This window comes from Pogoniulus pusillus, chromosome 11 (assembly GCF_015220805.1).
Source record: "Pogoniulus pusillus isolate bPogPus1 chromosome 11, bPogPus1.pri, whole genome shotgun sequence".
Taxonomy (NCBI): domain Eukaryota; kingdom Metazoa; phylum Chordata; class Aves; order Piciformes; family Lybiidae; genus Pogoniulus; species Pogoniulus pusillus.
In genome coordinates this window covers 34,233,968-34,246,066 of record NC_087274.1, presented here as the reverse complement: position 1 = coordinate 34,246,066, position 12,099 = coordinate 34,233,968, and the positions used below count along the sequence as shown (strand labels likewise).

Sequence of the window (12,099 nt, the reverse complement as noted above, 5' to 3'; positions counted from 1 at the left end):
CCAGCACCCTGCTGCCTTGCTCTGCCCCTGCAGCAACCTGCTCACTCATACTGAGCTTGCTGGACACCAAGACTCCCAAGTCTTTTTCCCCAGGGCTGCTCTCCAGCAGGGTAGATCCCAGCCTGTGCTGCCGGATTATGTTTTCCCAGAAGCAAGACCTTACACTTGTCCTCTCTGAGCCTCATCTTGTTAGCCCACTCTGCCAGCCTATCCAGGCCTTTCTGCAGAGTGCACCTCCCTTACAAAGTGTCCCCATCTCCACTCAGCTTGGTTTCATTAGCAAGCTTCATAAGAGTACACTTGACCCCATCATCCAGATCACCTGAGAAGTAACTAGGTGTTGGGCCAAGATCAGATCTTCTGGCTTGTGTCTTGGGCAGCAGCTAAGGAATCCCTGCTGCTGCACCAGTTGGCCTGGCTTACTCCCCAGTCAGCTGCAGCGGTGTGAGGGATACCTCTCTGAACCTCAGCCCAAATCTTTCAGTTTAAAGCTCTTTTCACCAAGCTGGGCAGCTGCAGGCAGAGATTCCTTTGCCTCTTTTAGACAGGTGGGTCCCATCCCTGCCCTGAGGGCTGCAGTGTTTGAAGAACATCCCATTGTCAGCCAAAAGCCTCATCAAAGCACCAGCCACAAATCCAGAAGCTGATCTGCACCAGCTGCCTACTTCTGGCTGTGCCCTTTCCTCCAGCTGCTGCTGAAGCAAAGGCAGCTTCAGCACTTCTCATTTGCACTCCCAGGGCTGTGGAAGTCTTCCTGAATGCAGCCTGCAGTGCCATTTGAACCCATGTGGAAGACCAGCACTGGAAATCAGTCTGTGCTCTAAACGATCTGAGGCATCTCTTGGCAACATCTCAGCTTTGCTCCTGGCAGGCAGCAGAGCTCTGATGAGTCCCTGTGAGGGGCAGATGGGCACCTCAGTGCCCCTCAACAAAGGCGCTTGGTGTGCTGCTGCTGCAGCCTCCTTTCAGACCTTGCTCCTGGGTGCCTACAGGAAAAGCTTCTGCTCTGGTTTTGGCTGTAATGCTGGAGGGTGGGACTGAAGCAGAGGGTCGCAAGTGCCCAAGGTGCCTCCCTCTCTGTGGCGCCCACCACAGGAGCATGGTTTTTAAATCTATCTTGGCCCTCTAACAGTGTGAAGCCTTTGGCTGTTTCCTGCTTGACTAAGTGAAGCAAGAGGGCAGCAACCCACACAGCCCTCCTGTGGGCACTCTGAAGGCACACTGATCATGTTATATAGCAAACATCCCACCAGGTAAAGAGTTTTCCAAAAAAAAAAAAGCCATTTCAGACAGGTCTCCTCCTGACATTAATTCTACGAAGTTACAACAGACTCACTTCAACCACTCCACAGGACTGACTGAACCTACCCAAGGGCTTCCCCAACATCACATCCTATAAAGTTACCTTCTTTGTCCTCAGAAGGAGCAGCAGCTTCTGTTTTACTCGTCTGGGATTTGGTAGCAGGTTGTTTAGACTCTTTCATTACTTCTTCTACAGAGGAGATCTTCAGCGGCCCGTGCTGCACCTTCAAAGACCAAAACCATCACCAGCCTCCCCAGCAGCCTGTGTCCCACCCAGTCCATCCTAACAAGAGGACACCACTGCTGTGCCCAGACAGCTGCAGCACAAGTGGGAACCAGAAGGACCAGGTGAAGCAGCAGTCAGGCCACACGATTCTGTGCCTTGGCTTTTCATTTAGGAATGAACCTCTTCAGTCTGCAGCTCTCCAGAGGTAATGTGCAGTTAGGGAGCAGCACACAGCAGTGCCTCAGCTCCTGCTTCTTAAACCTTCTTCTTAAAATTAATCAGAACTGCTCAGGCAAGGCCTGCTGGCTGCAGGCATAGGGGCAGGAGGGTAGGGGGGTGGCAGTGCAACACTCACGGGTCTCTTGGGCCTGGGTGCACCCTGTGGTGCGCTGGGGACCGCAGGGCCGAGGGCCACCTCGAAGAGCCTCTGGGAATAGGGCAGGGCCTTCTCCACACTGTCGCGAAACCGCGGGTCATAGCTGGCATACAGCACCGTGCCGCCCACGCCGCCGCCCACCAGCAGCAGCCCCGCGCCGACCACCTTGCCCACAGACACGCTGAGGGGAGGAAGAGCAAGAGTCAGGGCACTGCTGACACCTCACTACAGCAGCCTGGCGAGCTGCAGCTGACCGCTGGGACAGCTGCTCTGCTCCAGAGCCTACCAATAAACCAAGCACCCAGCCCCTGGCTAACCCAGAGGCGGCAGCTCACAACCTGCCCTCTCAACATCGATCATCTTCACTAGCCTCACTGCAATCTGAACCCAAACAAGGGACACGCGAAACCACAAGATAACAGCTACCAAGAACAAAGAAACAAAACTGCCCCCCCACCAGTCCCCTCTCACAGGAGGCTAAGGAGCAGATTTCCTCCTGGTGATGGAGCAGAAGAGACAATCCCATCCCTTCCAAAGCCCTCTACATACCCAGACTCTCCGGAGTGGGTGGCATAGCCACGGTACAGCTGTGCCGGACGCAGTGATGCTCTCCCACACCAACTGCTCTGCAAGAGGTGGGAGAGGCAAGAGTTAAGCAGCAGAACTCTGAAACTTCTCCTTGCTACTACTTACCAGCAGTGACACATCCTGCACAGTGGCAGCTGGCACTCACACAGTGATGCTGGGCTATCTTTTCCCCAGGCAAAGTCTGCTCACACAGCTTGCAGGTTAAGGGCATCCCAAGAAACAATCAGGTGGTTTGGAAATGAGAAAACTAAAGCCACCCCAGCTTCTCTGTGCATTTAGTTTGCCTGTGTTCCTGACCTCCACTTTGGACAACACAAGTGAGATCCTCTTCAACAATCACAGAACATCAGGGGTTGGAACGGACCTGCAGAGCTCAGCCAGTCCCTGCCAGAGCAGGGTGACCCAGGGCAGGGCACACAGGAACACATCCAGAAGGGTTTGGAAAGCCTCCAGAAGAGACTCCACGACCTTCCTGGGCAGCCTGCTCCAGGCTCCAGCACCCTCACAGGAATAAAGTTTCCCCTCCTGTTCCCTAGCACCTACTCTGCTCCAGCTGGCACCCAGTGTCCCTTGGCCACCCCTGAGCAGAGCCTGGCTGAGTCCTCCTGACACTGAGGGCAGCCCTCAGGCTCCTCTGCTGCCAGCCCCAGCTGCCTCAACCTGGCCTCACAGAAGATGTTCACTGCCTGCAGCAGCTTTGGTTCTGGGCTGGACTCTCTCAGGCACCTCCCTGTGGTCCTTCTTGAACTGAACGGAACACAAGATTCCAGCTGTGGCCTCAGCAGGGCAAATTAGAGAGGGAGGAGAATCTTTCTGGGCCTGTTCAGCACAGCCCTTCTAATCTACCCCAGGATGCCCTTGGCCTTCTTGGCCACATTGCTCATGCGCTAGAACAGCTCAGCTGTGAGCAGGGCAGAAGACAACAGCTGCTTCAATCTTAACACTGCTAAAAGCTGTATTTAATCCTTGAAGTGGTTTTTATTTCTGAAGACACACCGGCAGTTTTCCTTCAGCTGACTCTTTAGAAGTCACTGTATCTCTTTCCCCGCAGACACTGGCTTGTAATAGACATTAAATTGCTACGTGAAGAGGGAGATTCCATCACGTTCTACTGAACCAGACCCACGCTGCCCAACATTTCTGTCTTTGGGTTTCAGCTGAAGATTCACCAGGAGCACTGGTATTGCTCCAGCCTACAGGAGGAGAAATGCTGTCCCACTCAGGTGGTTATTTTCTTTCCCACATGTGAATTGCAAAGAAAGGCACACAAGAGTCACAGGAAATGAGAGCACAAGGCACAGAAGGAACTTTTCCCACAGCTGAGGTATTTCGGGCAACTGGCAATTTCTCTTTCAAAAAGCAATCCAGGAGCTGTTTCCCTGCACCAGGTCCCCAGAAAGGGTTTCCTTTGGCACATGGCAGTAATGAGCACAAATCCTGTGCTTTAGGACCCATCCTTGCCCAGAAGCAGAGAGATGAGAAGCAAGAACACAAGTTGCTACACTTTCCAGAGCAACAGACAGAATCTCTGGGCCATGTGCATGGCAGCAGAAAATGTGCTATGCCTGGGACCTCCGGCTCTGTGGTTGTTACTTTTCTGGCCTGTGATGGCCACAAGAGGAGATCAGCTATTAAATGTACTCTGTGTTAGACCTGATTGTCCAGCAGCATACACCCAGGCTTCACTGGCCCCTTCACAGGGAGCTTCGCTACTCAAAGCCTCTTCAATCACCTTGTGCTGGACATGCTGATGCTCAACAGGTCCCCGTTACAACATGAAGCAAGGAATAAGCAAAAGACATCTGCACAAATCAGTGAAAGGAGGAGGAAATAAAATGTAAACACATTATCCATTGATTCCAGTCCCTTCCAATGCTCCGGGTTGAAGTTACTTTGCCTAACACTGACCTCAACTAAGCCATCACATCCAAGTCCATGCCAGACATCCTGGAGGTTCTTCCTCACTCTGTGCCATGGCAAGAGGGAGCTCAAGGAACCTGACACCCATGTCCTTGCTGGAGCTGAACTGCCTTCTAGGCAATGCTGGAGGCTGCTACAGCTGTAACCTTGGTGCCTGGGCCTGTTCCTCCATTTCCGTGTTGGCCACACACCTGCTTGCACCCAACAATGGCGAACAGCAGTTTGCCACTCAGTGCCACACCTTCAGCAGGCACCTCTGCTCCTGCCCTTAGGTACAGGCTGCACTAGGAAGCAGCAGGGCACAGTGAGGACTGCTTCTTGCACTTCAGCATTTATGCTCTGTACACCAGAGGGGCTTTTGGTGGGATCACTAGTTTGGAGCCCACTCTTTGGGGCAGCCGAGGTCCCTGCCAGTCTGCGCTGTTCTAGCATTAGCCAACCAGATGAGAGCAGCCAAACCACAGGCACTGTCTGTGACACTGGACTCTGACAGCAGGGTACAGGCAGCAGTGGCAGTCAGAACTCAACCCCAATGCAGTCTCCACTAGCTCCTTCTTTCAAGATGATGTAACAGATGGGAAGTCCTGCAGCTGGCCTGGGGAACAGCCACCAAAAAGCTTTAGGTACCAACATTTTATGAGCAGAGGCCCAAGTCTAGACTTTCTGATCCACATGCAAAAACTCCACCACCCCCAGGGGTCTGAGGCAAGTACTGCCCTCATTTGGTCATCAAACAATAATGACCGTATCTGCTGTATCAGCAGAATTTGAACACTTACAGGTAGTTTCTAATCCCCCTTTGCGTAATGTCCAGGAGCTTGTCTTTTTTCAGGCCTCCGTTGTTTATTTGTAGCAATGCCTCAAAGGATTTGGAAGGAATGTGTGCTGCTTGTTCCACCTAACTTCTTAAGTGTTCATTATTTCACTTTCATTAGCTATTGAACAGCAGGGCACATCACACCTTCACTCTAGTTAACGTGAAGAGCACCAGTGACTTCAGCTCTCCGGGCAGGACAACATTAAAGCAACAGAACCTGCCTTGCAGGCTTCTGCTTCTCACCTAACTTCAGCCAACCAGGCACAGGATGCTCTGCCTGCACTCAGCCCCAGCTAAACCTCTTCTTGTCAGCAGGAACAAGTGTCCTAAGCCAGAATCTGCACAGAAGGAAGCCTGCAAGACACACAGAGGGTTTTCTACAGCATGGCATTTGTGTGCTTGGGGCAAACCCAAAACGCCAGGGGAAGTTGGTCTGCTCATGGCAGAGGTTGGGTGTAACACAGAACTGACCACACGGCTCTGGTTCCTTTCCCATCATTCCCAAGCCTACCAAATCCCACAACATTTTACGAAAAGCACTGTTTCTTTTAAAGGAGAACCACAGAAATACCTCGAATAAGGGAAGAGTCTCTCTGGAGCCTGGCACACAGAGCAGAGGACATGTATGAAATTGCTGGGATGAAGACTCAGAGCCAAGACTTCAGCAGACTTGCTAAAAAGCTGACTGAATGTGCAGGGCTCACAGAGCTATGGACTCATTCTTCACAGTCTCCACTATAAGCTCTCTTCTCAGATTTTCCATAGTTAGACCTTCTGGCTGCTCTGACTTTGGAGAACATCCATTCCTTTGCTATCCCCATCCAGCCATGCTCTGCTTCCCAGCTGTCTGATCAAGCAACCCAGCACCATCAAGGAGCTGCTGTCCCACAGCCCTGGGCAGGCTCAGCTCTCTCTGCAGTTTGGAAGCTGTAGAGGAAGTCACTACCAGCACAGCACAGCAGCAGACCTGGCTCCCTGCTAACACACATGGAGAAAGGGCTGCTCTCCAGGCTTCTAAGCTGTTATCACTTGCTGCTCCTAACATGTTAAAAGACCAACAGGTCACTCTTTGGGCTGTGCAAAGCAATCCACTGCTCTAGCTCAACAGCACAGCACCAGCAGGCTGCTGGCACTCTAACTATGCCACCATCAAGTCCGCAGGCCAAAGCTGTGGCTCTGGCCTGAGCTTTAGCTAACTGAACAGAGACACTCCTAAATACAACATGAGATGGAGTGCCCATTCATAGAGGTGTTCAAGAAATGCAGAGACATGGCACCTGGGGACATGGTTTAAGGGCCATGGTAGTTTTGGGTTGAGGTTTGGACTGGATGACCTTAGAGGGCTTTTCCAACTAACACAATTGTATGATTCTCTGAGATGCTCCCAGAAAACGGAAGACAGAGAGCAAGATAGAAAAACTGTGTCACTGTGGCTGCCTAGGGATCACTGCAGCTGGAGCTGGGAATAAACTACCGCTGCTGACAGCTCTGAACAGCCAGAGAGGCTTACCTCCAGGATGGCAGTTGTTGCTACTTGGGGAGAAATGCCCTAGTATCACCTCAGATCAGAGCAGCACTTTCTGCTTAGAGCTCGCAGCCCTGCAGCTCCTGCAGAACAAGCACTGCAGCTCAAATCCTTGGCTGTTATTTCCACTTTCTGGCTCTTATGTCACTCAAAAAGACACAAGGTATAGCTGCCAAAGATCCACGGGACCAGCACCAGTCTTCATCTACATAGATTAAGGCAGGCACATAGGGTCCCCTCAGTGTGAAACAAAAGAAGGCAAAAGCTACTTCATCACCTCAAACTAAATCTCACTTGTGTTCAGTCTTGTTAGGAATTACCAACAGGAATAAAGGGGGGGGAAAGGATTTTTTTTAAGACAACAAAAGCTTGGATACAGTCAACAAACATCACAGTGCTGTGACACCTCTGTGTTCACACACTTCCACCCAGTGTTTAGAGACTGAAGACACAGGTCCAAGCTGCAAAGCTCAGCACTGCCTGGCCAGCTCTGGGCAGTCGTTCCAGAGGCATTCTGTTAAGGACTGAAGACATGCAAATAGCTCTGCAAGATAAACATCTGCAACATGTCCTTTCTGCTTTCTCAGCTCCCACCTAAAATTTTCCGCAGACATGAAAAGCCAGGGCCTTCCATCGGCCAGCATCAGATGACCTGGCACAGGGCTCTGCAGCCGTATAAAGCAGCAGAGGAAACTCAGATGCTGCAGTCCAGAAGGCTGCCAGCTTGAAGTGGGTATCTCACAACTACAGAGCCAGTGGAGGCTGAACGCACAGCTTTGAGAATTACAGGATCCTTTAGGTTGGGAAAGGCCTTTAAGATCAAGTTCAATCATTAACTGCCATGTCCACCACTAAAACCGGTCCCTAAACACCACTTCTAAGTCTTTAGAATGCAGCTGACTCCAGCACTTCCCTGTACACATTGTTTTAAAGCTCTACAACTCTTGCAGTGAAAATATTTTTCCTAACATCCAACCTAAACATCCCCTGGCATGACTTGAGGAGTTCTTGTCCTATCCCTTTCTATCTGGGCAGAGCAGACCAACTCCCAGCTCACTGCAACTGCCTTTCACAGAGTTCTAGAGAGCAATGAGGTCAGCCTCCTCTTCTCCAGACTAAACAACCACAGTTCCTTCAGCTGCTCCTCACCAGATCTGTTTTCCAGACCCATCATGGCCTTTCTCTGAAGCCCTCCAGCCCCTCAATGTCTTTCTTGTATACTGTGGGCCCCAAAACCAAACCCAGTGCTCAAGGTGTAGCCTCTCAAGGGCCCAGTACAGGGGGGCAACTCCAGCCATAGTCCTGCAGGCCACACCATTGCAGATCCAGGCCAGGATGCTGATGGCCTTCTTGGCCACCTGGACACACACTGGTGTTTGCTGCTGAGCAATACTTCCAGGTCCTTCTCTACTGAGCAGCTTTCCAGCCACTCTGCCCCAAGCCTGGAGTGTGGTGCAGGGTTGTTGTGACCCTTTGCCTTTGCTGTACTGTGTGAACAGAGAGTAAGGAACACTGTAATGTACAGCAGAATGTAAACATTATTTTTATAATCATTGAGCAGATACTTTAAATACAAGTTGTGGCCTTAAAAGAGTAGTCACCCTCACCTATACATAAATCCTTTAGCTTTTTAAAGTTGGGCAAATGTTTCAGAAACACTCTCCAGTACAGTATCATCCCAGTATCATCTCTGCTGCTGAGGAAGGGCAAAGGGCCGGCAAACCTGTCCTCTCCTCTCTGAATCTAACAGTGAAGGGCTAAAGTGCCCCATTACGGCCACTCGTCACCGTGCACCAGCACGCTTGTCCCCGCGGACACGGCCGGGAGGCCCGACCCACTGGGCTCAAAACGGCCGAGCTGTGACACACGGAGGCCGCAGCGGGGAAGACAAGGTCACGTCCTTCTCTGCCGGGAAGCGGATCCGGCCGCCCCGCTGGCAAGGAGCGGGCCAGTCATGTGCCACTACCAGACCCTGCCGCCACTCCGCGCGGCGGCCTCCGCTCGCCGGCGCTGCCCTGAGACCGAGACCGGCGGCAGGTGGCAGCAGGCGGCAGCAGGCCCAGCGCCGGGGGATGACGGCCGAGGAGACTACGGCTCCCGGCGTGCAGCGCGGCACGCCCGCCGGCCCCCGCCGCACTCCACGGAGCAGCACGCGTGGCGGGCGGGAGCCTCTCCGATCCGCGGCCTACCAGCTCGCAGTCCCGGCCAGCCCGGGCGCTCTGTTGGCGCTTGTGGCCGCCCGTCGGAAGGCCGACATCCAATCGCGGCTCACGCCTGTGGAGTCATTCCGAGGAGACGGAGCCACGATTAGAGAACGCGCCTCGCACCCCCCGGCACCCGGCCTCCGCTCGCCCCCGCCGCCAAGCCCAATAGCGCCGGTTCCCGACAGGCGCTTGGGCAAGCCTCAGCGGCCCAGGGCATGCGACAACGAGGACGGCTCTAGGGCCCCCCCAAAGCTGGGCGCTACTAGCGCCCTGCTCACCTGTGCGGCCACGGCGGCTCCCGCTCGGTGACACACCCGCAGCATGGCCACGGGACGGGCGGCGGCCGGGAGCAGGCTGCGGTGAGGCGCCGTGCGCGGGGGCTGCCAGCGCCGCCTGGCCTCGTCCCTGCGCGGCGAGTGAGGCGCGGTGCGCGTGCGCGGGGGCCGCGCGGGCTTCCGGCTAGCCAGGGCGTGGCCGCTCGCGGCGGAGAGCGACGGGCCGCGCGCCCAATCAGCGTGCGGGTACCGCCCCCTGCTGCGGCCGCGGCGCATGCGCAGGACACGCACCCCACACCCCCCGTGCAGCCCGGCGGAGCTGCGCAGGGCCGCCCGGGGCGGACATTGTTGTCAGCGGCCTCACAGCGGCACAGGATGCCGGTTCGGATGGCGGGGCGCAGTGTAGAGAGGACGAGGCGGTGAGAGCCGTGCCAGGCGTGAGCCTCCAGGGCGGCACGGCCCCGCCCGCCCCGGCCCCGCCTGACCTGCGCCGGCTGCTGCGGCGCCTGCGCGCTCGCGCGGGGACATGGCGGCGGCGGCGGCTGCGCGCGGGGCCGCGGCAGGTGCGTGGCGCGGGGCGGCCGTGGCGAGGCAGCGGCGGAGGGGGATAGCGGCCGTGGCGAGGCAGTATCGGCCAGGGGGGGGTAGCGGCCGTGCGAGGCAGTATCGGCCGGGGGGGGGGGTAGCGGCCGTGCGAGGCAGTATCGGCCGGGGGGGGGGTAGCGGCCGTGCGAGGCAGTATCGGCCGGGGGGGGGTAGCGGCCGTGGCGAGGCAGTATCGGCCGGAGGGGGTAGCGGCCGTGGCGAGGCAGTATCGGCCGGGGGGGGGGTAGCGGCCGTGGCGAGGCAGTATCGGCCGGGGGGTGACAGCGGCCGTGGCGAGGCAGTATCGGCCGGGGGGTGACAGCGGCCGTGGCGAGGCAGTATCGGCCGGGGAGGGGGTAGCGGCCGTGGCGAGGCAGTATCGGCCGGGGTGGGTAGCGGCCGTGGCGAGGCAGTATCGGCCGGGGGGGGGTAGCGGCCGTGGCGAGGCAGTATCGGCCGGGGTGGGGTAGCGGCCGTGGCGAGGCAGTATCGGCCGGGGGGGGGGGGTAGCGGCCGTGCGAGGCAGTATCGGCCGGAGGGGGTAGCGGCCGTGGCGAGGCAGCGGCGGAGGGGGTAGCGGCCGTGGCGAGGCAGTATCGGCCGGGGGGAGGTAGCGGCCGTGGCGAGGCAGTATCGGCCGGAGGGGGTAGCGGCCGTGGCGAGGCAGTATCGGCCGGAGGCGGTAGCGGCCGTGGCGAGGCAGTATCGGCCGGAGGGGGGTAGCGGCCGTGGCGAGGCAGTGGCGGCGGCCGCCTGAGGCGCGCTGCTGCGGGCGGCTCCTGAGGCTCTGACTCTCCGCAGGGATCCTGGGCCGCTGGGCTCCGTGGGTCGCACGTTGCCTCGGCGCGGGGCCCGCTCTCCCCGGCCTCACCGCACGCTGCGTCGGGTATGTGCGGACGCCAGCGGCGGCCCCGCTGTGGAAACCGCGGCCGCTCTGGGGGAGCCTGCCCGGGGGCGGCCCCCCTTCGGCCCTCTGCAGGTACGGTCTGCGCGCTGTCTTCCGCAGAGGAAGCGTTAAAAGGAGGTCGACGTAAACCTGTTGGAAGGTTTGCGTGAGCTTGGTCTGCTCTTCGCTCTAACCAGAGTTTTAGCCCTAAGCCTCCCGCTCCGTTAAGCATAAAGCAGAACAGGCCTTACACAGAGCTTTGTTTCCAATTATTCGTGTTCCGAGTGCCAGTAACAACTCGCTGTTTGCTTAACCACCTGTAGTAGATGAAAAAAGCTGGTTTGTGTGGAATGGTGACTTTGAGGTGAATTTTGGTTAGAGTTAGCAGTGCAGTGAGCCTTGGTACAAGCACACGTGAGGAGCTCTTGGGAAGTGTGGAACGGTTTGGCTTGGCACAGGCCTTTCAGATCGTGGAGTTAACCCAGCACTGTCCACCACTAGGTTTGTGAACACTTCTGCCACTAACACTGCACAGCCACCTCTGTTTTCTCTTCCTGTGAATTTAGAAAAAGATGCTTTATCCCTCTGCTGCTTTTTTGTGGGTGTTTTTTAGTGTTGCTTCTCTGCTTCCAAGCATCCTTCAGCAGCCAGCACGGACTCTGACGTACTATAGCCTGCGGAAGGGGAAGAGGAAAAGTGTGAAGTCTGTGGTGAAGAGGTTTCTGCGGCTGCACAATGGCCTCTGGGTCAGGAGAGGGGTAAGACTCCTGACAGCAGAGATCTGCTCTCTGCAGCCAGAGGCTAATCCTTCTGCTGGAGGGTGATAGCTGAAGTGGAAGTTAACTCTAGTTGGAGGTGTCCCTGCTGACTGCAGGGAGCTTGAAGTAGATGACCTTCAAGGGTCCCTTCCAACCCATTGAGCCTCAATCTGTGGCTTCTGCCTTCCTGCAGTGGGGAATTGGTTGGCTCATCAGTGTTCCACAGGCATGTGTTTGTAGTCACCACCTGAAAGCCTTCTGTTTTCCTCTACCAGGCTGGGTATAAGAAGAGACTGTGGAAGAAGTCAGCTGCCCAGAGGAGGCGATTGAGAGAGCTGATGCTGTGCACTAGGACACAGTGTAAACTCCTTGATAAAATGACCACTTCTTTCTGGAAGAGGAGGAACTGGTACCTGGATGATCCCTACCAGAAGTATCACAATCGCACCAACCTTCACCTGTAAGAATTTGGGGTTCCTTGTGGCATTGGCTGGGACAGAGGTGGTGAAGTCTGTGGTATGGCCTTGATTTTAGACCACAAAGCTGTACTATCTGTGTTTTTGTAAAGAGAGGTGTATGGCAGCTGGTCAGGATGATGGGTGTCAGTGCCCACAATAAAAGAACATTCAGCATTTAA

General features: G+C 55.8%; 2 protein-coding genes across 5 annotated transcripts in view; one reads left to right on the top strand and one right to left on the bottom strand.

Annotated features, from left to right (window-relative positions):
- The window catches only part of IMMT (inner membrane mitochondrial protein), a 27,297-nt gene extending 17,773 nt beyond the window's left edge, over positions 1-9,524 (bottom strand). For all 3 annotated transcript variants that reach the window (XM_064151703.1, XM_064151704.1, XM_064151706.1), the window contains exons 1-4: positions 9,237-9,524; positions 2,454-2,530; positions 1,884-2,085; positions 1,406-1,526 (exon numbers count right to left, since the gene is read on the bottom strand). In XM_064151703.1, the coding sequence (XP_064007773.1) occupies positions 1,406-1,526; positions 1,884-2,085; positions 2,454-2,530; positions 9,237-9,509 (673 nt within the window). In that variant the 5' untranslated portion in view covers positions 9,510-9,524. The remainder of the gene's footprint in view (positions 1-1,405; positions 1,527-1,883; positions 2,086-2,453; positions 2,531-9,236) is intronic.
- Positions 9,524-12,099, top strand: MRPL35 (mitochondrial ribosomal protein L35). Of its 2 annotated transcripts, none has more exons than XM_064151709.1 (4): positions 9,524-9,796; positions 10,620-10,797; positions 11,339-11,462; positions 11,738-12,099. In XM_064151709.1, exons 1-4 carry the CDS (start codon positions 9,760-9,762, stop codon positions 11,924-11,926), a joined length of 528 nt encoding a protein of 175 aa, XP_064007779.1. In that variant the 5' UTR covers positions 9,524-9,759; the 3' UTR covers positions 11,927-12,099. The 2 variants fall into 2 exon arrangements, with proteins under 2 accessions (XP_064007779.1, XP_064007778.1); XM_064151708.1 differs by having other exon boundaries at positions 11,318-11,462.